The sequence below is a fragment of the Lipomyces tetrasporus genome (assembly GCF_029532465.1).
Source record: "Lipomyces tetrasporus strain NRRL Y-64009 chromosome Unknown POJ06scaffold_13, whole genome shotgun sequence".
Classification (NCBI taxonomy): Eukaryota; Fungi; Ascomycota; class Lipomycetes; order Lipomycetales; family Lipomycetaceae; genus Lipomyces; species Lipomyces tetrasporus.
In genome coordinates this window covers 59,679-82,626 of record NW_026611608.1, presented here as the reverse complement: position 1 = coordinate 82,626, position 22,948 = coordinate 59,679, and the positions used below count along the sequence as shown (strand labels likewise).

The following is a 22,948-nucleotide window of genomic DNA, read 5'->3' as shown; positions in this document are numbered from 1 at the left end:
GAAATGGTACGTTTTCTAAACGTCTACACCATCACATTGTTCGTTGCGCTCAGCGGCTTGCTGTTCGGGTTTGACATCTCGTCGATGTCAGGCATCATCGGAACAGTCCAGTACCAGAATTACTACGGCAATCCACTGGGAGTCTTGCAGGGCGCCATAACAAGCGCGATGGCCGCGGGTTCGTTTGTGGGCTCGATATCAGCTAGTGTTCTCGGTGATAGGTGAGTACCGTGGGGACTATTGTGGTTAAGCAGCAAACTAACTAAACTGCCAGAGTATCGCGCAAGGTCACTATCCAGGTAGCCACGATTCTGTGGTGCATCGGCGCTATATTGCAATCGTCGTCGAATGGCGTCGCGATGTTGATTGCTGGACGACTAATAGCCGGCCTCTGCATCGGTCTGACGTCCTCGCTTGTTCCGATTTACCAGTCCGAAATCGCACCGCGCAAAATCCGCGGACGCGTCGTGTCTTTCCAACAATTCGCCATCACTGCCGGCGTTCTGATTCAGTACATTATCCAGTACGGCTGCTCGTTCCTCGAGTCTGAGGCTGCATTCCGCCTGCCGTGGGCAATCCAGACCGTGCCCGCGATTGTCTTGTTTATCGGCCTGTTTTGGTTCCCGTACTCACCGCGATGGCTCGCAAAGAGGAACCGATGGGAGGAGGTATTGCAAGTACTCGCGTTCCTGCGCACCCCAAATAACAACATCAACGACCCGCTTGTGCTCGCGGAATACAAGGAAATAGAGGATCAAATCCACCTTGAGCTCGAAGAAGTGTCTACCTCGCTCCGGGAACTATATTCACGCAAGTTGCGCAAGCGTGTCTTCCTCGCCATAGCAATCCAGATATGGGGGCAGCTGACAGGCATAAACGTGGCGATGTATTATATCGCGTATCTGCTCAAGTCCGCTGGCTTCACCGACGTGAGGGTCGCCTCGTTAATCCAATACATCATCGGCATGCTCATGACGATCCCGTCCATTCTGTGGACAGATCACTTCGGCCGCCGGCCCGCTCTCCTCATAGGCTCAATCGCGATGACCCTCTGGCTCTCTCTTATTGGGGGCCTGCTTATGCAGTATGGCGAGCCCAACCCGATCTCGAATCAGCCATATACTTGGATAGTCATGAATCGTCCTACCGTAAGCCGCGCTATTCTCGCCTTCATATACCTCGACGTTGCCTTCTTCAACTTGTGTTGGGGGCCACTAATCTGGATTTATCCTCCGGAAATCGTCCCGCTTCGCGTCCGTGCAACATCCGTGTCGCTGGCTGTCGCTTCTAACTGGGCAATTAATTTCGCCTTGGCTTTGGTCGTCCCTCCAATGTTCCGCTCCATCAGCTGGCGAATGTTCTTCATCTTTGCATCCTTCAACTTCGCGGCATTCATCCACGTCTTGATAGCTGCGCCTGAGACTATGCAGCGAACACTAGAGGAAATGGATGAGATATTTGAGCACGGCGCGCCGCTCTGGAAGTCGATTCGGTACAAACCGGCGACGAACAAGCTCGACTTGCTAGCTCATGATATAGAGATATCTATGTTTAGGACCCAATCGTCAGTGCCCACCTCTGATTATGAATGTCTCGATCGAAGTAATAGTCGGTATTGATGATTTGCTGCGTATGGATATCATTGAGTCTTGCGTTATAGATTCTTTCGAAAAAATTGTACAAACATATGTCGCGATGTGGGTAGTGAAAGTATTATGGAACTTAGATGGGGTTCGAGGAGGTTCGAGAACTAAAAATTCTCGTTTCCAAGGGAATTAACAAACAATATTTGGAATCTAAATGAAGAAGACATTGTTGTTATTTTAAAACTGCTTGCGCTTCTATATTTTCCGAATGGAATCTGAACAATGGAATTGGTACTTTCTTTGTCTTCGAAAACGGTGGTTGGTTGAGTTTCCTCATAGTTCAGCTATAAGAGCAATCGACGTTGATAGTTTGCTACGCTGAGAGCCATATACTCAGTTGGCTTTGCAACCGTAGATTGTCTTGTGGATCGCCAACGGAGCAGACCTGAAGGTACCTGAAAAACATATCCTGTGGTCGATCTTTTAGTGTCAATATCTCCACCCCAGTTTGCATCACTAAAGCCTTAAAGCATATTTGCGGTCGTGTGTTGATAGACGAGTCCAAGATGCGACCTGCCTTTAGATATTTCAGAATATGTTTAACTGTAGTCCAGTGTTCGTGTTCTGGATTCTCCAAGTATTTGCTAGCCTCTCCCACTGCAGTGCAAATATCTGGTCGGGGTATGAATAGCTTGGCTAGCTGCGTGTAAAAGACTGCATTTGGATGCTTCGGCAATGGTAGCCCTGCATACGATAGATCATGAAACCCTAACAGGGTAGGACACAATCATGGGTTAGGGTCTAAGTTTATAATCGTCCTGTTCGATGACTCAAAAATATTATAATCGTCCTGTTCGATAACTGAAAACTTTCCCACAGCAGCTGCTATGGCGCAGAATATCTACGACAACCAAGACTTCTTCAATGAGTATAGTAAGCTCGCCCGTTCCAAGAAGGGCTTGCACGCGGCACCAGAATGGCCCTACTTACAGGCAATGGTCAAAGATATCCGTGACTTGAAGGTGTTGGATCTGGGCTGTGGTTTTGGGTGGTTTTGCCGGTGGCAAAACAGGCTGGGGCTGCATACGTGCATGGAATCGATATCTCGCAGAATATGCTGTCAAAGGCTCTTGCGGCTGGATCCGATCTCGTCATAACATACGAAGCCGCCGACCTTGACCAGGTTAATCTACCGATCGAATCATTCGACATAGTATACAGCTCGTTGACCATCCACTACCTCGAAGACCCCCGGAGGCTTTTTGGTCAAGTTTATAACACTCTCACTTCTCGCGGTCGTTTCATTTTCTCTGTTGAACATCCGATATTTACGGCTCCTACAGATCCATCGTGGAAAAAGAATGCAGATGGTCAAGTATTCTGGCCACTCAACGCTTATTCTCAGGAAGGTCCCCGAACGACTGATTGGCTTGCCAAGGGAGTACGAAAATATCACAGAACACTTGAGACATACATATCGCTTCTTTTGGATGCTGGGTTCACCCTGACAAGCCTCAAGGAGTGGATGCCTTCTGACGAAGATTTGAGAGATCATCCGGAATGGGCTGAGGAGCGGCATCGCCCTGCATTTCTTCTTGTTGCCGCTCAGAAGGTGACCAATGCGGAGTAATTGGAAAGAGTAAACCTTAGGCATTAGTATCCATAGGATGGATACAAAGAAACATGGCGTTGAAAATCTTGAAGGGTTGAACAACTGGATTCCGAGCAGAGTATCACACAAAGAATTCGGAGGGTTAGCTACTATTTATAGCAAATTGTGAAGCATTTAGTACATTGTTTAAATATTTGCTAATTTACCGTCATAAATTATGCTGGCCAAGACAGCCGGCAGCTCGCCGAGATTCGACACTCACGCTGTCGTGCGCTGCACCATCAGTGCCGGCGTGCGGTTTCGGAAAGTCTCAAATTCGCTCGTAATGTGTTCGCGGGATAAGAAGAGTTTGGCAAGCCGAGGAGACGAGTAGTTGGATATCAAGAAATGTGATTTGTAAGAATCAGTTGTTTTGCGTGAATGCTCCCGGGGAGGATTGTTCCGACGACGTCGGGTGGAAGACTGACACTGACGACTCTATGGCGCAGAATATGTATGGATCTGAAGACTGTAGCATATTTTGGCGTACTAGACGAGTATGGAAAAGTTCATACCTGTGGTGCTTGGGTACGCGGTTGGACGAATGAAGTCGCTGCGAATTACAGGCACCCCTCTCAACCTTCAGTCTAATTAGCCCAATCGCCACATAATCTAGATAATTCCAAAGATCCAATAACCAATACTCCCTTGCAATACCAACATTTTATACACATGCAGTCACAAAAGATCAAGTTACCCTACCCCTTATCCAGTAGCGCAACCGGCAATCCACAATACAATGAATCCAAATGACAACACTACTGGCACAAAAACTTCCCTTCTATAACTACAAATTCCGATCCCGTCCTCGAAGACTGTGACTGGCGTGTAATCTTTCTCTTGGACCGGTCATACGGTCTGTAGATGGGACCGATATGGTTATCGGTACGCCTCTATCTAATTTACCTTTTCTGCCGCCGCGACAAGGAGAAACACCGGACGATGTCTCTCTTCCGCCCAGTCTGGATGATCCCGCAAATATTCATCAGAAGGCACCCACTCCTTAAGGCTAGTCAGAGTGAACCCAGCTTCCAAGAGAAGTGACAGATATGTATCCAGAGTTCTGTGGTATCTTCGCACTCCCTTGGTCAGCCAATCTGTGATACGTGGACCTTCTTGTGAATAGTTATTCAGTGGCCAGAACAATTGGCCGTCCTCAGTTCTTTGCCACGATGGATTGCTAGGAGAGCTATTAGTCGGATGTTCAACTGAGTAAACGAAACGCCCTTGGGGTGTGAGAGTGTTGTAAATATGACCAAATAGTCTCCTTAGATCCACCAGATAGTGAAAGGCTAGCGAACTATATACTAGATCGAACGACTCGACTGGCAGGGTAATCAAGTCGAGGTCGGCGGATTCGTATGTAATTGCGGGATCGGAGCCGAACGTAAGAGCCTTCGACAACATATTCTGCGAAATGTCGATGCCATGTACGCGTGCTGCACCAGCCTGTCTTGCCCACCGACAAAACCATCCAAAACCACATCCTAGATCCATCACTCTCAAGTCGCGCACATCTTGAACCATTGCTTGTAAATTTGGCCATTCTGGTGCTCCTTGTAAGCCTATCCGTGAACGAGCAAGCTTGCTGTACCCATCGAAAAATTCTTGATTATCGTAGATATTCTGTGCCATGGTACGTATGAAAAGAATTCTGAGTACGGGACCGGACGTTCTTTCACGAATTCTATTGACCCGGAAACATCCTGTTGTGTTGCATCTAGTAAAAAGTGTAGGGAAAGATAAGGTAACCCTTACCACCGAAGAACATTATTAGCTGGCAAGGTTACTTATAAGCGAGCACCGAGACAAGCACCTTTTGATAGGATATTCAGGGAGTAAACCAACCATTCCTCCTTGGGACTAGCGTAAGTAGACGTCGGTACCCATCCGACGGAGTCACTACCTCCCATCGCCCGGTACTACCATGAATCTCCTCATAATCCAGTCTCTCCTTAGATTTTATAGTAATATCTCTGTGGTAGTCAGAGACGTGCTTGATAAGTTTGGCCCTGAAACCCTGATTTGTGCTTAGACTAGGTGTGATATGTGCATATGGAGTACGTAGTGCCATCGCTTGCGCGAGCACAGAAGAGCAGCGATTCAGCCGCACATTAGAATATACTCGAGACTCAGAGAAGCCTCTGTCTGAACCCTCGGCCATCGATTCGATGACACAGCCGTGTAATAAAGTAAGGCTGACGAGCTATGTCACATAGAGCCAATCGGCTGATCCGCTTGAAATTTCGGGATTTGCTTTCGACTGCGGCTGAGAAAGAGTTCGGCAGACCGTCATGGGAAAAGATTGTGACAAAGTTTCTCTGTCCGGTCGTCCTGATACTGCAAATGCTATAGCGGTGTTTCCACTTCTGTCATCTTTCCACGGCAGCTTGGCTTAACTAGAAGTTGAATTGTTATCAATTAGTGGACGTTATAGATCTCTCACAGTTTCCATGAATGTTATCAGATTGTGTCAGATCGTGCATAGCCAAGACTATGTGAGTTCTTGCGTGCCACTTTGCTTGACTTTTGAAGCACACTTCTCAACCACTGATGGTCATTTTCATCGTGCCGTGCGGAGATCAGCCTTGGCTGACAGGAAGGATAATTATTTCTTCCAAAGTTTCAGCTACATGCGATTTTAAGTGGCATGCGAAGCGTCTGTACACTCATGGGCGGGAAGCTGAATCACAGGTTCGGCTGGCCGACTCAAATGATTATTCCAACTTGTTCACCTCTTGTTCACCTCTTGTTCACCTCCCATTTCTTAGTGTGAGCGTTTCACCAAAAATAGAACGAGTAGACCGAAACGACGTTATTGTGAACGGGCGGGATGCTTCCCAGAAGGGGCTTCGGATGTTAATCCGAAAGCTGCCACGCAGGTTTTTAGATGCCTGGAGTAGGCGCAGCAATATAGCAAGCGAGCCGTGATAATGATTAAAGTTGGGCTCTCCGGCAACATTCGAGTAAATAAAGTTTTTGGCTGGAGAACCGGCGACTTGGTCCGTATTAGAGATTCCCCGAGAATTGGGAGAAAACCAACCGCCGACCGTCAGTGCTAACAAAACCTGCGAATACGCACAGTTAGCACTGACGGCGGCTGATTATTTACATTGTGATCTCGGATTTTGGCATCTGAGTAATCCGAGTTAATCATTTAACCTTGACCTGATTCCGATTAGCTTATACATCAACATCCAAATGTCATGCCTTGAAAGTTTTGGATCAGAAGCCAGTGGGTTATGTCACTCAACCGGTAACGAATATATATATTCTCCCTCGGTGGTTGAAGACTTTCGTCTCGACCGACGCCGTGCACTGTCATTCCGCAGTTGTAACATTTCGAAGCAAAATATACATCCACTGAGCTTCACCCGCGCAAGGTAACCTACTTGAACGAAATTTGGGCTCAACGGCAGTGATCTAACGTTCTGCTCCAGATTACTGAGAGACTGCGACGAATATGCTGACATACTCTCTTAACTTCTATGTCGCTCTGCTTGTGACTCTCACAACCGTTCTTGCCAGCCCGATATATCTCCCTACAGAAGGTTTCCATGCGGATAAAAATGCGACCTTCGTCCGATGTACCGACAGCAGCACCGATCCTCTTTGTAGGTTGGCGAAACAGCCTGACACTGCGGTGATGGAGCACAGTTTGCTTCCGGACGGTACATGGAGTATCACAAAGTCCAACTGGACTCGTGAGTCACTCAAGGCTGTGCGAGAACAGCACAACGTCACCAGTATTATGCGCAGCGCTGGCGACGGGATGGAGGACCCACAGGCTGACCTAGAGAAAAGGGAATCTGCGCCCCCGGTCTGCACCGGGCCTAAAACGCAAACCTGGTTTGACCAAGACGAGTGGGGATATTGGTATCAATCCTGGAATCAGGTCGGCAACTGCTTCTATTGCGACTCCTGCAACGAGGCAATTCAAAGCAGCTTCGCGGTGACTGAGTCATGGACCGTTGGCCTCTCGGCTGGCTTTGATCAAGTCATCCAGGCTTCCTTCAGCTTTTCCTGGGGCCAGAGCTATTCCCTGAGCGACACCAGGACCTGTAACTGGAACCCAGGCGACACATGGGGATGCCATACGATTTGGTACCAGCCATTGATGTCTTATCACAACGGATGGGCAAATTACCAAACCCACCAGTGGTGCAGCAACACTGGCGATCAGTATTATGATCACCAATACACATATGTCAACGTCAACCAAGCCGCTAATGGTGGCATCAATCAGGGCAATTTAGGATGCGGCAGTGGATGCGGTGGCTGGGATCACAGGCAATGCACTAATGGGAACAACGGGGGAACGCTCTGGGGACCACCGAACTAATCGTTGAATTTGACTTCATCGACCAGCGTAACCCTGACTGAACACGAAAACCGGACGTTAACATAAATTTGGCAGAAACTCGATTTGAGCTATTCGATAGAAAGTTAGGAACTTACTATAAACTGAATGTATTGCAACTTAGCTGAGCTGGATTCACGCCGCGCGCGGTCATGACAACGTAGATGCACACACCCTACCAATGCCCACAACGCGAAAGGCCTTTATTGTAGCAAATTGGAATGCGTCTATTACATACAACTTCATGCCACACAGGCATTTGTTGGGTGCCTCAGAGCAAAAGTCGATTACGACGCAGCTATAAACGAGAAATAAATCTGCCAGTCCTTCAATGCATCGTTCCGCATTAATATAAAACCATATGCCAGAAAGTCGCCAACGATCCCTTGGCCGCCGGAGATCACGTACCATAGCGTAACAGGAAAAGCCAGTTCGATACCAATGGACACCATCACGTTAAATATGGGATGACAAAAGTAGGGATCGGCACGGATACACGGATAACGGATATATCCGCGGATATCCGTTAAAAATACGGATACGGATAGACATTAGGCAGATACGGATACGGATACGGATAAATCTTGATTAGTCATATCCATGGATACTATCCACGGATATCCGCGGATAAGACACATAAATAAAGTTATCAAGCAAATTATTACCGAGGAAGGTATTGAATTTTTCGGCTGTCTCGGGAATAGATAGTCATAAGGAACAACCAAGGGTTTACGCAGTAGCTTTGCGAGGAACGTAGTAATGTGGTTCAGCGCCTATTCTGAGCCACCTACCCTAACCCTAAATATGCCGTAACAATAACAACAGCTTGTATGTCTGAATATAAACCGATCCATTACGTATATTAGACCAGCTCATTTGCACTTTGCAGAGCAAGGTGAGCCGGGTTCATATGTATGGATCGCCGGATCGATCTTAACGATTATACGACGGTCTTATTGACTCATAATCTCAAGAAGGCGTTTTTAGCCCAGTTGAACGGTATATTTCATATTAGTGATGGTTGTAATATCTTTCATTCATATTTTGTCATTCCTAGGTGGATATCCGTGGATATGACGGATACGGATACGGATAAGCCCATTTCTTCTGGATATGGATACGGATACGGATAACGATATGTTACCTGGATACGGATACAGATATGGATAACGAAAATTCTTATCCGTGCCGATCCCTACAACACGTCACAAGACCGATGTAGTAGAATTGCATACTTAACTACCTTCGTTTACAATGCCGGAACACAAGACCGAATCTCAGATATCTTTTACCTGATTCGTCACTTTAGCACGATACTTTAGCAACACATAAAGTGTCTAAAGAGAAAGAATAACTCTAAGGTTTGATCTCATTGAGTTCGACGTCTAGTTTGAGGTTGTCATCTGCCACATCCTCCTCCAACTCCAATCCGAATCGCAAACTCATCGCCTCCAATGAGACACCTTTGGTTTCAACCAACATGAACTGCACAAACAAATACGCCAAGCAGCAGATTCCAGCATAAATTATGTACAGGCCCCAGTTAATAGCATCTGCTATAGCAGGTGAGACCTGTGCGACAACATAGCATGATATCCAATTGCTGGCTGACCCTAGTGCATTACCCCTGGCACGCATATTGTTGGGAAAAATTTCAGACGGATACACCCACGCTGCGACACCCCATGAGATGTTAAAGCAAATATAGAAGAGATCTGGGAATGCAACAATTGCATAATTTCCTTTCGAGCCCGGAAACTTTTCAGCGTGCCATTGAAGAACGGTTATGCCAATCATTGCACACATCATTCCAATTGTTCCGAATTTGAGCCAAGTCCGACGACCGAGTCTGTCAAAATAAAATATGGGCACAAATGATGAGACGAATAGCACTATCCCTACCCCTCCTGTTGCCAGATTCGCAATATGCGCATCTGAAATTCCACCTTTTCTAAAGAGGGTTGGCGTATAGTAAAGGATCGAGTTCGTACCAGTAATTTGTTGAAATGATTGGAGCATCATTGCCAAGAACGTCAGTCTAACGTATGGAGTTTTGAACATGTCGGCCCACGACTTAGAGCCGTGGAGTTTTTCCACGTCAAGCACTTGATTCAACATATCCATTTCGATAATTGCTTGATCAGTGCCATGAAGTCGTATAAGGGCTTCATATGCTTCGTCTCGACGGTCTTGCATAGCCAGCCATCGTGGAGAAGGCATAATTCAGAAGAAACATCCGACTCCTAAAACTATTGCGGGCAATATTTGTATAGCAATTGGAATACGCCACCAGTCATTGGAGTTCAAGTAGCTAAGTCCGTAATTTGCCCAAAAAGCAACCATTTCGCCGAAATTGAGAACCATCTGTTCGATACCGATTAAGCGGCCGCGAAGTTTTGCTGGAGCAATTTCCGAAAGATACAGAGGTACACCAGCAGCGCAGGCACCTACTCCATATCCAAGAATAACACGGCCGACGCCATTTGAGCAACCGAATAGGATGCGGCCTGAATAATTGCGCCGATTGTAAAGATTATTGTCGCAAAACTGATGAGCCGCTCTCTGCCGAGCGAATCTGAAAGGAAGCCAGTAGAGAAGGCGCCAATAAAGCAACCAATGTCATATAAGGATACAACAGCTCCTGTCACCCAAGAGTTCTTTGGCTGCGTGAGATGAAGCCAACGCGAGTCCGCAACAATAACCCCCATAACACCCTGATCATAACCTAACTCGCTGTAGTTAGCAATATATATTTACAAAATACTTCCTATCCATGGGTTATAGAGGGCACAGACACTCACCAAATAGAAGCGCTCCGATAGATATAAACGCAGAGAGACCATAGAGAAGTCGCGAACTTCCATTTCGTACCTCGGTCGGAGAGCTGTTGCCTGGAGGCAAAACCCTCTTAGTGGATTTGAACGAAAGCATCATTGTTAAATTATTAGTCGATATATAGGATTCAGTATCTTGCAAATATAATGAAATTTGCGGGCTTTAAGATATGAGATATTTCGCGAAAATATGGGGTTTCTGAGATGCAGCCCGGAAAATGCGGCCCGGGCGGGGCGGGGGGGAGGGGGGGGGATACGCGAACCGCCAAGCGCTTAACGCCAGGCGCTCCGAGACTTGGAAGGCCAAAAAAACAACAAAAAAATTGCCACTTCCCAATAACGTGACCAGCATGCTTTCTACATCAGGTAAGCAGGCGGGGCTGTAAGCCCAGTATCTACGATCTTAGGCTAGGTCATTTCCACACCACCGGGAGCCTGCGATCATCTATTGCATTTTCTCTGTGCCTACCTCTCTAGTGCTGAATTTGTTATTGTGAACCAATCGTTCGATAAATTTCGATGAGAGACACACAAGTGAAAGATCTTGTATCCTAACCCATTGTGGCGTACGGTGTGGGTTGTGCTAAGACGTGATGGTTGACCTGGATCTAGGCTTCCCACAGCAGATGCTGAGAAAGCTAAGTGACCGTAAGTCTCGAGCGATGTTACTTACTCGGTTAAATTTAACATGTCCATTCCATGGCGGCGATTTTGCCCGTAGTTGATTAATGAGAAATTGAAATCTATGTTCTATGTTTTATCGTGATGGATGTATAAGCAGTAGGTGAAATTATCCAAAACTTCGAAGCAAAAAATGAATAAAATGGTAAGTACAGAACGAAATACAACGGCGGGTGAACAGTTTTCTGGTTTCGGTTGACAGTATGTGCTAAGAAGAATAAGGGATAACAACATTTCTGTAATAAGTACATCAATCACACCTCTAATAAATTGAAACAAGAAGAGCTCGCGCGATGATTATCTGTGCGGGACGCCATGCCAGTGGGTAACAATGTCTGACCAGCCCTGTCTGGATAAGATTGAACGTGCGCGCCCAAAATGAAGAGAAATCGCGCAGCAATAGAATTCATGAGGGCTCCAGACTGCAGGTTTCCGGAGAAAAGTTGGAAGACTAGCTACATGTCTATGGGTCAGCCACAAAAGCAAAGCGTATTGTCATGACGTCTCATATCACAGACAGGCACTAAAGGCTTGTGCGAAGCGCATATTTCTGTTGAATTGAGAACGTAATTGCGGAGAGAAAAAAGATGATGTCTGAGAAAAGAGACACAAAACATAGAGAAATAAAGGCCACTTACCAACATGACGCAGTTTGCAGTGAGTCTATTGTCGTCTCGTGGAGAACCTGTGGCAACAAGGACTCGGCTTTCAATGCACATGCCTCGCTGTCCACAGCTGACCACGTGCTGCTATGAAGGTTGAACACCGACGCAAAGGCAAGAAATGAATAGATGCATGCTTTGGCACTGGCAACTCCAGGGCCGTTATTGTTATCTGGTTGGTAAGCCAATTTAATTGTCTCGTCGAATAGCACTGTATCAATAAGAGGAAACACAAAACGTAAAATGGACGAGCTATATACCAGGGTACATTCTTCGACAACATCTCTCTTGGGTAGCTTCACTACACCCTGGAGCGTTTGAAAGTTCCTGGAAAGATAATTCCGGTCAAGAAATCGCAAATTTTGCCATGGAGGCCCAAATGCGCAGAGTTTCTCAACGAAAGTGACAGTCTGGCCGGTGCGGGATTGGACCCATTGCTGGCCATCTATTGAAAACAGGGGGATACCAGTGTATGAACTGATCTCTCCAAGCCTAAAGCCCGCGAAATGCAGATTTCCAAAAGATGGACAGAATGCTTGCGTAACATGTGCAAGGTTTGGTGTGATGCCAAAAGTAGAATTGCTCTCGATAATTCCTGCAGGCTTGGTTAATGTTTAACTCAAAGACTAAGAGAGGGAGCCGAAGGGAGAATATAAAAGGTTGCATAATTACCCAGACCAGGATCTCTTGAAGGCAGCCTTCCAGTCAATAATTTCTCGATCTTTTCAATGCGCTCGGACAATTGGGAATCTCTTAACTGTCTATTCGAGTGTGAGTGTCACCAGCATGGCGTGGATTAGATCCGAGAACAAGCATACTGAGAGGGATCAGGTCCCTTTTTCCGGCTGGATCGGACAAGTCTGGTGAATGTACAGGGAAGATTGTGATGCTTGCACCAGTTGCACTGCGGAATGTCGGCGATCTAGAATAGTCCGATATCAATTAGTCTGGAACATCTCATACAAAAGAAACTCCTGGATGGTTAGTATTTCGATTCAATTATTACCTTTTCTTATAGCAAGAATCGCAAGCCCTGGCAGTACGTTTCCGCTGGTCCCTGACCTGGGTCTCGCGTTTGGCCCTTAGCGTGGACATCGGCATCGCATACATGCTCCGTAGGTGGACGAGTAGCGGAGTCCTATATGCAAGTTCCGCGTTTCCCGCTTGATCAGCGGAAGGCGTGGCGGGGCGATTAGCCTTTGTCAGCAGTAAATTCCCCTATACGAAGCCGAGTTGGGAACATTACCTAACCTACAGTTCAGCACCCTCGACCTAGCAAAGGTCTCAGGGGAAGTTTTAAGTTCCGCAGACTTCCTATCCGCTCCCCGGAGGAAACTTTAATTGTCGGCTGTCGGAGGTTTCCGGTCCGACATTGGCCGCGTGATGGCGGCTAGTGATCAAAACGTGATTAGGATTGTTAGGTGGTAAGGGTATGATACTGCGGGCTGCCTCGTCGCTAAATTACCGCTAGACCATGTCGCGCCCTTATCCGTTTGTGCTAGGATTTATTTCTAGCCAAGCGGCCCTACCTTTATGCTCGTCTTCCTGATTCCCATACCGTGTTTAATCCAACCTGACTGGTGCAAAATATCGATGTCATGGCTGCTTCCGGAATTTCTTTTCGTGTAGCTCAAGCAGTGGGCGTTGGGGGAGCGCTGTGGCTCTCTGGTAAGCTCTTCTGTCCTCATTCAATTTCCTTTGCGTAGTGACTTGTGAAGATGGAGAGGAAAGCAAATTCTTCTGCTATTGGCAGTATACTTTTTCTAACTGCTACGAAGGAAATATCGCGGCGCTGTCCCTTATTTCAATTCCCGCTCTTGTTCGGTCACAGACTGAAGATTCTGTCCCGACCAGTATCCTCAGCAGGCAATGGAAATATACTTTCGAGGCAGGAAAATCTCAGAATCCGCCCATAGCTGTCGCTACAGCTACTTCCTTTTGTTACCTTGCCTGGTCCGTGCGTGCAGGGACTCAGCTTGGTCGTCTAGTGCCGAGGAACAGCATTGCACTATACTGTATCGCGGCGATTCTCACTATTGGGATTGTACCTTTCACTATTATCGCTATGACACCCACAAATAGTAGGCTCATTGCGATAGCGGAACAGAAGAGAGACGCTGGTGGCTCAGTGAAACCCAATGACGAACCAGTTGAAGTGCTTATGAAGAAGTGGATGTTCCTGAACGGTATTCGGAGCTTTCTGCCCTTATTGGCCGGTGCCACAGCACTCGTAGCGGTTTTGGGGTAAGGTATATTATCGGTGCTGATTGGTTACACTGATTGTGTCGGCAGTTATTGAGGGCCAACGTTATGCAAGAAATCTAGTAAACCCTGAGTTACTCCAATTAATAAATTATTAATCAGTGCGGAATTTCAGTTGAGGAGCAATTGCTATATGTAGGTTTCGACGCAAGTTCTAAAACGACGATGATTCATTGCTGGCAAATACCAAATTTTTCTACCTCCACGTCCTTGCCGGATGCACTTAGGCCCGCCGTTGTTTAGGTCTTGTCAATCTATCGAAAATATAGCGAGCGCAAGATTTTAACTACAGATGCGACTGTTGACGCATTGTCTGCATGTGCAGCAGGTACAACTGACGAGTCGCTTGTAATGCACTAGTCGAGGCAGTGTGAAAACAGGATTAGGATCAAGAGTGTTCAGAAAGGCATCATCTAAACGTCCGCATCGCATTAGTTTGTGGCCAGATCAGAACGGACAATTATAGTATCGCGTCGAGCGAACCTGTTCACCCGTAACGACGCCCGCGTCGTCCGTGTAAGCGCAGATTTGGACGCATGGTCCCATATAACAGGCACTGATGTGGCTCACGACCCTGAAGCTAATCCCTTTACTGTTGCCATTTCTCGGAACAGCGCGAGTGGTTTTGGTACTTGGCAGTGTTCATGCTCAGCCTGTGAATTCGCCGAATGTTGTACCTTTTACAAGTGTTCGTTTGGACAGTATGACAACCGTTTCCGGTCGCTGTGGCTTAACGATGATGAAATCAGTGAGGGAATTATAGCTGCTCTACCAGATAGCCACTCTCTCATAATGCCGATCTAGTCGGGTCTGGGAAGCGGAAGGACTCTGGACTGTATGTTGGCCAGCTGATTCGAGGTAGTGACTATATATCACGAAGAGCGGGAAAAAATAGATTTAGTACCATTTTCAACAGACAGTTACTCGCAATATAAATGCACAAATGAAAATTACAACGGACAGTGCTGAGTATTTTGCCTTTTAGTTCACTGGCTCATGAACCAAGGTTACGACGGGCAAGTTTGCTGAACAAATGAGCCGGATGCAGTAAGATAACCCGTCGTTCAAGGATTGGTTAAATAGAGTCAGGGTTGATGACATCACGGTAGATACGTCTGTCACAACTTTGACCAGTTGATTCGACATAGCTTCAGTGCAGATCGTCTCATTATTGACTGATTTCATGCTTCAATAGTTACAACAAAAAAACACTATGCCAGTTTTTACGAATCATAGAGCTCCGCTATGGTCTCTGCACCGCTCCAGCCGCGACCACGACTGGATACTTCTGCAATGCCTGGCGAGCCTTACCATAATCCATTTGGGGTTTTCTCTTATCGGCTCAGGCATGGTCCTGAAAAACCACTCTTTTCTGCCGACTGGCCAATAAAAGTGTCATTTCGCAAGAACGCGTCATATGCTTTGATAACCGTGGACACTGGGGTCAGAGTTCCCTCCAGAATCAAGTCAGCCAAAGCTAGCGCGAGCATTTCTGTTACGATGAGAACCGGACAAACAGTTCACTCGGATTATACTGTTCGAGAGAATTGGCTACTAAGCGGGACAAGGCCCACGTGAAATAAAACAAGTTGCGGCGCGGATTACTATAACCTCTTGGTTCACTTTTCCTTTGCGCCAAGCACTGGAGTTTGACAAAAACTTGCGTCACTCGAACAGCAAAATTGTATCTTTGAATCATCCCTGAGGAGGTCAGGGACACCTATTTCTCCGTGGTCCAGTAAAAGTAAACCTGTCATGTACATGCTAGCACTGATTAAGGTGCCTTTATGCCTGGAAACACTGAAGACAGTTTTCGTACGGTTCGTACCGCCCATTCCGTAGTCAACGAAGATCGTTGTGCCACTCGCAGCTTGATATTCACAGAAAATCTAAACAGTCTTACTGAGTGTCAATACATATAACTGTTGAACTATTGCTTTCACCGAAGATCCTGCCGGAGATGAAGACTGCTCTTAAGTGGTGATGGGAATCTCGTCGCCATGCGTAGGGATGAGCGTGTATATTTGCTGAAAAGTAGGGCCAAGCTCTGCTATCCATAATCGAATTGTGCTCCTTTCACAGAGACCGAATATCCGGTCGAGGTTACGTAGCTGAGCACGGACATGAGAACAAACATATCCGATAGATGGTACAAGCGCGCCTGCATTGTTTTCAGCCCTCTCGTAAGCATGGATGAGCTCTGTCTGCATTGTGTCATTATCTCTGGGTAGGGCTGGACACGATATCGCCTACAAGACGATATCGCCATATCGTATCGCCGACGATACGATATCGCCAGAGGAAAATTCCTGGCGATATTTTGGGCGATAATATCGCCTATAATATCGCTTAAGGCGATACGATATACGATATAATGGGTGAATATCGTATCGTATCGCCTCAAAGCGCACGTGACTCTCTTCCTGTACGGGGTTCGGCCAAGTAAGACTTTGGCTCAAATTTTTTAACACACTTTGGCACTTTGCAGCGGATTACTTGAAAAAAATGACCCGTAATTAAACGAAAATAAAAGAAGAACAGAAGAACGGAACGGTCCCCATATGTACGTATAGAAAGACAATCAAATAACCGACAAAGAAGAAAACAAACGGAATTGTTGCCAATGCATGCTTATTGGGTAGTTCTGTGATAGTGAAGTATGCCCAGAGCCACTCAGTAACAGGTCTGGCTCGGGATCGTTTTGATGTGTCGGACGTACTACCGGCAACTGACGTGTCTTCTACTACCTGAGAAGCAGATTCTTCAGGTAAGACATCTGTGCGTGCGACATTATCGACAGATCCATCAATCGTCGATTCTGAATCTAATCGAGGTACTTTAGGAAGTCGATCCTCAGGCACAGCTTCCTCATCACTACCATCATTGAGGAGGTAATAGTCGACTTCGCGACGGAAACGGGGAGAAAGATTATTCGGCTCGTGACTTGTGCCTGGACTGCGGAGGGATCTATTAGACATTGGGATCTGATATAGAGATAAGGATAGTTTTGATAGCCAAGTTCTATTAAAACTGGATGTCCTACTTCAATAGAGTCGTGTCAATTGGTGATGTCCAAAGGAGTTTACGACCTCTACTTATACTTCTAGTGTTTGATTGGTCACCACATTACCCTCCCCCTGTATCGCCAAGTTGGCGATAAAATGGGCGATAATATCGCCGGCCAGAAAAGTCCAGGCGATACGATATGCGATATGGGCAAAACTCGGCGATATCGTATCGTGTCCAGCCCTATCTCTGGGAGAGCTGCTGCTAACCATAACAAGTATCGAAGCTCATTTGAGCAATCGCTAAGGTTTCTAAGTTTGGTTGTGACACATGTCGACCCCGCTGAAGTTGGCGTGACGTCATTCTTCGTCAGCCGAGCTTCCGAGCGGCAACTCGTTGGGAGTGAGCCGCATATGTGATAGCCAAGCAAATCTCAACATCTGGAGGACATTGTGGATTTCATTCCTTGGCTCGGATGCTTAGTAATTATGGATGGCCATAGACTACTCTGGCATTGTCAGTTGTCGCGTCCTGTCATGATAAAAGGCCCTGTTTGTCCTTGTGCTTACTCCGTTTGCACTAACAACCACAACCTGGCCATCAGCGAATAGTTAGGAAGAGCAGCATGACTCCTAAAGTTATTGTCGTGACCGGAACTAACAGGGGTATGCGCTTGAGGCGTTCTTACTCTGTATCATCACTCACCAGGAAGCAGGTATCGGTCTCGCCCTTGCGACGGAACTTAGCCAACGTGGAGATATTGTTCTTGCGACTGTACGCTCTAAGGCTAAAGTTATCGGCACACCGCTGGCGGCACTCCCTAACGTGAAGTTTGTTGAAATGGAAGCTGATGATTTTGGCTCTATCGACAATGCAGCAGCTGAGATTGAAGGTCTAGCTCCCGAAGGAATTGATGAGCTTTGGAATGTAAGTATCGCTTCATATATCAGAGCTGTTACAATGCAATGATTACTAAGTCTATTGTACAGAATCTCGGTGTGCTCAATGTTGGTTATGGTGCCAGTGTGACATCTGTGCGCTCAGTTAATCCCGGCGACATGGCGAGCGAGTATAAGATCAACGTGATAGCTCCATCTTATCTCACGTCCAAGTTGCTACCCTTACTTGAGAAGCGTCAGACGAGAAAGATCATTTTTATGTCATCGATTGTGGCCTCAGTAGAGTTCAGCAAGGAACATGCGCAGTTTATGACGGAGATGGAAGTCCCCTATAGCTATTCGACGACAAAGACGGCACTAAATATGGCGGCTTGGGTGAGATTGCGTTTTTGCATATGTTGTACGACGTATATTCTAATGCTGGGGATTTAGTATTTCCACAATCAGCTTAATTCTGCTGGATTCACCATCGTGCCTATTCATCCAGGTGTCGTCCTAACCGACATGAATAACTCGCGTGGACAAATCTCAGCCGAAGATAGTGCCACGGGAATGCTAGGGATTGTTGATGCGCTGTCGGCTGCGGACGACTTCTTACTGAGGAGTTACGATGGATCGATTATTCCATGGTAGATCATTACGAATGCTACTTTTGTGGGCAAATCGACATATTGGCTTGGCTTAGGAAGATCTTGTACAGTAGAAAGGAGGCTAGGCTGCATGAACCCTGAATAATAGACACGAGACGAAGCCAATTAGAGTATTTTTATGTAATTGTTCGTCAATCAGTCATGACTGGTGAATTAATTGAAGTTAGATTATCTACGCAAAACGTGCCGTCCACAATCTGAAGTTACTCTGGGATGTCTGGAGAAAAACGTTTGGGCTACACGTGTCTCAACACAACCTTCAAGTATTTTGACTCAATGGCCAGTACTTTATCTCGAAACGAGCGTAGATTTTAATCCAGATCTCAATACATCTCCATCCATATAACAGACAGCAGAAAAAGTCGGGGAGCCTAGCACTTCCGCTTCCACATCGGGGTGGAGTCCCAAGACTGGACGTGATGTAGAAGAACAGCCTCGGTTTCTTTCACACTAGGAGCGTTGACGGGCCGTGGCGGCGCGGCACCAAAGTTCTCCCCACATGTTACAAAAAAACTTGCAGATCTGACTGAAGTTTAATCGATCGGAAGAGCAAATATAAGATCTTGGGAACATACTCCAGATAAGAATTCTAAGACTCCGAGTCCATTGCAAACAAGGTGTATGAGGAGTAAGTAAATACTGCCTCTTACGCAAAGTGGTCTAATCTAACCAGACCCGATGATTCTTTCAACCTTTAACATGTTTTGGACTTATCCAATTCTTGGACTATCTACTTAGTTGGCAAGCGGACAATCGCAGGCTCCGACACGTCCCTCGAGCTCGACAGATCTTCCTATCTAGACAACGATTCCGAAATAACTCCGTGATAGAAGAAAGGGTTTGGTTTATCAGGATCTCACGCCTATTCGGATCGCACGGGGATCAACACCATGGGCTTTGACAACCTCAGCGCCGAAATCACCATCCTCGTATTTGGCTTCATGAGGTTAGAAGAGATATTCTGCATGAGACGTGTCTGTCGTAAGTGTCGCATAGTCCACTCGATGCAATCTCCTACCTTGACTATTGAAGACCTTTCTTAGGATATTTTAATAACGTTGCAACGGATAACCGCTTATACAGAACTTCGCTTGGAAAATATGTGAGCGACCACTTCGTGTCACGAGTAGCTTTTGAAGAGATCGCACGTGAAACGAGCAACGACGACGTCGCACAAGTCGCGGTTTGGATGGCATCGATGGCGACTAGTGCGGACAATGCAAAATGTGATGTCGAAAGTTGCCTGAAGGCGATCTCTGTTGCTCTGACTGCGTACAACGGTCGACGTTGGGTTTTGGAGAACCTTAAGTGTCTAGCTGACTGTGTTTGTGCCCGGGAGGGTAACGCTATCGTGGTACTGGCTGCATGGCTAGGATTGGAGAGTGTTGTCGGAAGAGTCTGGCGGATGGCATGCAAGTTAACATGAGCCACGATCGTTTAGGGAGCGCCTTGTATGCCGCTTGGATACGATTACGGTACCGTCAATATTTTATACTATTCGTAAAGTTAATCGCGAAAATGAGAACCTAATCGTAAAGTAATCGTATAGTCTACCGCAAAATCGTATAGTAATCGTATTCCTATTTAGGTACGGCGTGAAAGATTAAAGATGGTATCGCAGTGCGCATTCGTCAAACTGGTTTCCAACTTTACTCGCAGATCACTACTCAAAGAGTTGAATGGTAATTTTGTGCTATTTTATCTCTCTTTATTTGTTTGTCCTCCACGTGTGCATTTCAGAGCAGATAATGAAAGTCACGTGCCTGACTATACGATTTTTTGCCAGTAACCAAGCTCAGCGCGCGTATAGTTAATCGTAAAATATTAGATGGACTCGTATAGTAATCGCATTGACTTTACGAATACGAATAGCGATTAATCGCAAATCGTATCCACCTCTATTGCCGCTGCGTTCAACGACGATGAATCTCTTGCAAGATTGCTCATTGACAACGGCGCCGATGTGCGGAAAATAGAAGGTTCCTATGGCGATGCACTACAGCTCGCGGCATATAAAGGATCCGAAAAGGTGGCACGGCTTCTCTTGGCGGCAGGCGCATACATAAGAACATCTTCTCTTCGCGCGGGGTACGGATCGGGGTACGGACCTTATGGAAGCCCGTTCGGAGCAGCCGCAGCAGCAGGACATGAAACGGTTGTCCGGCTTTTTCTTCAACGGAAGAGCACCAAACCAGATTTGAGGAATTCCCAACAGAGAAGTCCATTATATTTGTCGGCGAGAAGTGGAAGAACAGGTGTCGTCCGTTTATTGTTAGGCCTTAAGTCAGTCGATCCAGACGCTGTTGATCATTGTGGCGATACACCTTTGTCGGCAGCAATCGAGGAAAAATGCGAACCTGTCGTCAGGACTCTCCTTGGACTATACAGGATTAGTCGCCATCTCACCATTGCTGCTCGCTGCCGACCGTTGGGTATGCAAGGATTGTCGGACTTCTCTTGAATCGCCCTGATGTCGAAGTGAATGGAGGCGGGTTTTTACCCCCATCATTGTCGCAGTTAACAACAAACATGCAGAGGTAGTAGAGTTATTGCTCGAAAGAAAAGAGATTGACCTCCATTACTCCGATATGAAAATCCGCCTTTTGAGATGGGCCGCATCTCATGGGCTGACGAGAATGGCCAAATTATTATTGGACTCACACCAAACAGATCCGAATATCCAACGTGGCGATGGCTGGCATGACTCCGCTCCACATTGCGGCGATGCATAATCGTGTCGATGTAGTGAAGTTGCTGCTACAACGAAAAGACACGGATCCAAATTGTGAGGATGCCAAAGGCAAGACCCCGCTGATGACTGCTACAATACGGAATTATGTCGGGATCTTCCGTCTTCTTCTCGAAGATAGCAGGACGGTGCACGACCGGAGTGATCGACATGGCATGACGCCGTTGATGCATGCGTCCTGGAAGGGATATCTGGAGATCCTACATTCAATCAACCTCAACACCTCCAATCCAAATTTGCAGGAGAGGTTACGCATGACAGCACTTCATCTAGCTGCCTCAGAGAGTGTTGCAGGTGCTGTGGGGCTTCTTCTCAGCCGCGATGACATTGGTCCAAACTCTCAAGATTATAAGGGAAATACCCCGTTACATCGGGCGAATAAGTCCGGGGACAAGCGAGTCATAGAGTTATTATTTGATCGAGGAGATGTCGACCCGAACCGATACAACCGACACGAGATGACTCCGCTGTATATGGCTAGCAAAAGGGCACGCTTCTGCCGTTGGTCTATTACTTCACTGTCGCAACGTTGACACAAACTGTCGATGCACGACGAGTAGGTACACCCCATTCATGATTACTGCTATAGATGGGCACGAAGCGATTGTGTCTATGTTCTTGAACTCGAACCGAGTAGACGTGAACCTGCAGGGTCGAGACGGCGCCACAGCGTTGATGATTCAGCGGCCACCAAGTAGTCATGAAGCTTCTGTTGGATGCAGGTGCCCACGCAGACTCTCCCGACAATTTCGGGCAGACGCCTCTTTTCGCTGCCGCGTCCAACGGACATAATGGAGTAGTACAACTGTTGCTCAACCATGCAGATGTAAATCCAAATCAAACTGACATCAACGGGCGAACGCCATTATCTACAGCTGCACTAAATGGGAATGAGGAAGTGGTGCGTTTGCTCCTAGAGCATAGAGCCATACAAATCGACCCCGGGTGCCGAATATCTCGCAAGTTATTATCCGAAATTACCAGTAAAGGGAACCTTGGCATTGTCGAACTGTTGTTGGACTCAATGGGGAAAGACAAGAATGGGCCGAGTTAATTTGCAAAGGCCAGTAGGGTCTAGCTCTCTCAAATCTCTTTGTCAACGTTGACTTATCTTCTGTGCCTCATCTGTTAAACACGATCTTAGCAGATGAAAATTACGCTTGCACCTCGCATTGGATCTGCTTCTGGAGTGGTATGTTAGGATGGGGCACAAAAAGATTCTGTGAGACCCACATATTAGAAAAAATGGGCGCTTCTCGAAAGTTTGTCAAGATTCTGTCACCCTTTCGTAACTTAAAACCAAAAATACGCCTTTATGGCTCTGTAACTGTCGCGTCTTGAAAAGTCGTTTTGTCACGACACCGCAGCGGTGATGTTTCCTAGGCGGAGGACATTTCTGAATACATCACAGGAGTGCGTTTAACCACAGAACACCAATGACTACACCATTCATCTTTGTACGGCACAACACCAGATGAAAGTAATGAATCAGAAGAATGCTCTTTATTTGATTAAGACTATGAAAGCTGACCAAGGCGGATTGTTACTATCTGGCGCTTCAAGTTTTGTCGCCTTTACTCAGTACAAATTATCTATATAGCCAAACCG

General features: G+C 46.6%; 11 protein-coding genes across 11 annotated transcripts; 7 read left to right on the top strand and 4 right to left on the bottom strand.

The window, feature by feature from the left end:
* Positions 1–3: 3 nt before the first annotated feature.
* On the top strand, positions 4–1,772 carry POJ06DRAFT_278761 (general substrate transporter; the record flags this gene model as incomplete). The annotated part of the gene is made up of 2 exons (XM_056189762.1): positions 4–221; positions 275–1,772. 2 exons carry the CDS (start codon positions 4–6, stop codon positions 1,617–1,619), a joined length of 1,563 nt encoding a protein of 520 aa, XP_056040067.1. The 3' UTR covers positions 1,620–1,772.
* Positions 1,773–2,438: 666 nt separating this feature from the next.
* Positions 2,439–3,369, top strand: POJ06DRAFT_262950 (S-adenosyl-L-methionine-dependent methyltransferase). Its single transcript, XM_056188815.1, has one exon. It carries the CDS (start codon positions 2,701–2,703, stop codon positions 3,214–3,216), a length of 516 nt encoding a protein of 171 aa, XP_056040066.1. The 5' UTR covers positions 2,439–2,700; the 3' UTR covers positions 3,217–3,369.
* A 396-nt stretch (positions 3,370–3,765) lies between these two features.
* Positions 3,766–5,148, bottom strand: POJ06DRAFT_41590 (S-adenosyl-L-methionine-dependent methyltransferase). Its single transcript, XM_056190996.1, has one exon. The coding sequence runs from the start codon at positions 4,870–4,872 to the stop codon at positions 4,135–4,137; it is 738 nt and encodes a 245-aa protein (XP_056040065.1). The 5' UTR covers positions 4,873–5,148; the 3' UTR covers positions 3,766–4,134.
* Positions 5,149–6,404: 1,256 nt separating this feature from the next.
* Positions 6,405–7,579, top strand: POJ06DRAFT_278758 (uncharacterized protein; the record flags this gene model as incomplete). Its single annotated transcript, XM_056189761.1, has 2 exons — positions 6,405–6,620; positions 6,678–7,579. The coding sequence occupies exon 2, from the start codon at positions 6,701–6,703 to the stop codon at positions 7,577–7,579; it is 879 nt and encodes a 292-aa protein (XP_056040064.1). The 5' UTR covers positions 6,405–6,620; positions 6,678–6,700.
* A 1,387-nt stretch (positions 7,580–8,966) lies between these two features.
* On the bottom strand, positions 8,967–10,638 carry POJ06DRAFT_297621 (general substrate transporter; the record flags this gene model as incomplete). Its single annotated transcript, XM_056190618.1, has 6 exons — positions 10,399–10,638; positions 10,146–10,322; positions 9,832–10,104; positions 9,657–9,786; positions 9,021–9,635; positions 8,967–8,982 (listed from the first exon to the last, which is right to left on the bottom strand). The coding sequence occupies exons 1-6, from the start codon at positions 10,529–10,531 to the stop codon at positions 8,967–8,969; spliced, it is 1,344 nt and encodes a 447-aa protein (XP_056040063.1). The 5' UTR covers positions 10,532–10,638.
* A 593-nt stretch (positions 10,639–11,231) lies between these two features.
* POJ06DRAFT_41570 (uncharacterized protein) lies at positions 11,232–11,943 on the bottom strand. Its single transcript, XM_056190995.1, has 2 exons — positions 11,751–11,943; positions 11,232–11,567 (listed from the first exon to the last, which is right to left on the bottom strand). The coding sequence occupies exons 1-2, from the start codon at positions 11,829–11,831 to the stop codon at positions 11,367–11,369; spliced, it is 282 nt and encodes a 93-aa protein (XP_056040062.1). The 5' UTR covers positions 11,832–11,943; the 3' UTR covers positions 11,232–11,366.
* A 1,318-nt stretch (positions 11,944–13,261) lies between these two features.
* POJ06DRAFT_262940 (DUF1772-domain-containing protein) lies at positions 13,262–14,144 on the top strand. Its single transcript, XM_056188814.1, has 2 exons — positions 13,262–13,442; positions 13,553–14,144. The coding sequence occupies exons 1-2, from the start codon at positions 13,373–13,375 to the stop codon at positions 14,020–14,022; spliced, it is 540 nt and encodes a 179-aa protein (XP_056040061.1). The 5' UTR covers positions 13,262–13,372; the 3' UTR covers positions 14,023–14,144.
* A 2,125-nt stretch (positions 14,145–16,269) lies between these two features.
* On the bottom strand, positions 16,270–17,185 carry POJ06DRAFT_262939 (uncharacterized protein). Its single transcript, XM_056188813.1, has 3 exons — positions 16,627–17,185; positions 16,391–16,531; positions 16,270–16,348 (listed from the first exon to the last, which is right to left on the bottom strand). The coding sequence occupies exons 1-2, from the start codon at positions 17,012–17,014 to the stop codon at positions 16,437–16,439; spliced, it is 483 nt and encodes a 160-aa protein (XP_056040060.1). The 5' UTR covers positions 17,015–17,185; the 3' UTR covers positions 16,270–16,348; positions 16,391–16,436.
* Positions 17,186–17,476: 291 nt separating this feature from the next.
* Positions 17,477–18,754, top strand: POJ06DRAFT_228666 (uncharacterized protein). Its single transcript, XM_056185768.1, has 4 exons — positions 17,477–17,707; positions 17,758–17,969; positions 18,032–18,316; positions 18,374–18,754. Exons 1-4 carry the CDS (start codon positions 17,668–17,670, stop codon positions 18,572–18,574), a joined length of 738 nt encoding a protein of 245 aa, XP_056040059.1. The 5' UTR covers positions 17,477–17,667; the 3' UTR covers positions 18,575–18,754.
* Positions 18,755–21,291: 2,537 nt separating this feature from the next.
* Positions 21,292–21,873, top strand: POJ06DRAFT_228663 (ankyrin repeat-containing domain protein; the record flags this gene model as incomplete). Its single annotated transcript, XM_056185767.1, has 1 exon — positions 21,292–21,873. The coding sequence occupies one exon, from the start codon at positions 21,292–21,294 to the stop codon at positions 21,871–21,873; it is 582 nt and encodes a 193-aa protein (XP_056040058.1).
* Positions 21,874–21,890: 17 nt separating this feature from the next.
* POJ06DRAFT_262931 (ankyrin repeat-containing domain protein) lies at positions 21,891–22,442 on the top strand. Its single transcript, XM_056188812.1, has one exon. The coding sequence runs from the start codon at positions 22,041–22,043 to the stop codon at positions 22,392–22,394; it is 354 nt and encodes a 117-aa protein (XP_056040057.1). The 5' UTR covers positions 21,891–22,040; the 3' UTR covers positions 22,395–22,442.
* Positions 22,443–22,948: the final 506 nt, after the last annotated feature.

Coding starts and splice junctions, on each gene's coding strand:
- POJ06DRAFT_41590 (XM_056190996.1), bottom strand. CDS start 4,872: ATGGCACAGAATATCTACGATAATCAAGAATTTTTCGATGGGTACAGC.
- POJ06DRAFT_262939 (XM_056188813.1), bottom strand. CDS start 17,014: ATGTCTAATAGATCCCTCCGCAGTCCAGGCACAAGTCACGAGCCGAAT. Junction 16,532..16,626: donor GTTTGTTTTCTTCTTTGTCG/GTTATTTGATTG, acceptor ATTTTTTTCAAG/TAATCCGCTGCAAAGTGCCA.
- POJ06DRAFT_41570 (XM_056190995.1), bottom strand. CDS start 11,831: ATGTGCATTGAAAGCCGAGTCCTTGTTGCCACAGGTTCTCCACGAGAC. Junction 11,568..11,750: donor CTGCAAACTGCGTCATGTTG/GTAAGTGGCCTT, acceptor ATAGACATGTAG/CTAGTCTTCCAACTTTTCTC.
- POJ06DRAFT_262940 (XM_056188814.1), top strand. CDS start 13,373: ATGGCTGCTTCCGGAATTTCTTTTCGTGTAGCTCAAGCAGTGGGCGTT. Junction 13,443..13,552: donor GGGAGCGCTGTGGCTCTCTG/GTAAGCTCTTCT, acceptor ACTGCTACGAAG/GAAATATCGCGGCGCTGTCC.
- POJ06DRAFT_228666 (XM_056185768.1), top strand. CDS start 17,668: ATGACTCCTAAAGTTATTGTCGTGACCGGAACTAACAGGG. Junction 17,970..18,031: donor GAATTGATGAGCTTTGGAAT/GTAAGTATCGCT, acceptor TCTATTGTACAG/AATCTCGGTGTGCTCAATGT. Junction 18,317..18,373: donor CACTAAATATGGCGGCTTGG/GTGAGATTGCGT, acceptor CTGGGGATTTAG/TATTTCCACAATCAGCTTAA.
- POJ06DRAFT_262950 (XM_056188815.1), top strand. CDS start 2,701: ATGCTGTCAAAGGCTCTTGCGGCTGGATCCGATCTCGTCATAACATAC.
- POJ06DRAFT_262931 (XM_056188812.1), top strand. CDS start 22,041: ATGAAGCTTCTGTTGGATGCAGGTGCCCACGCAGACTCTCCCGACAAT.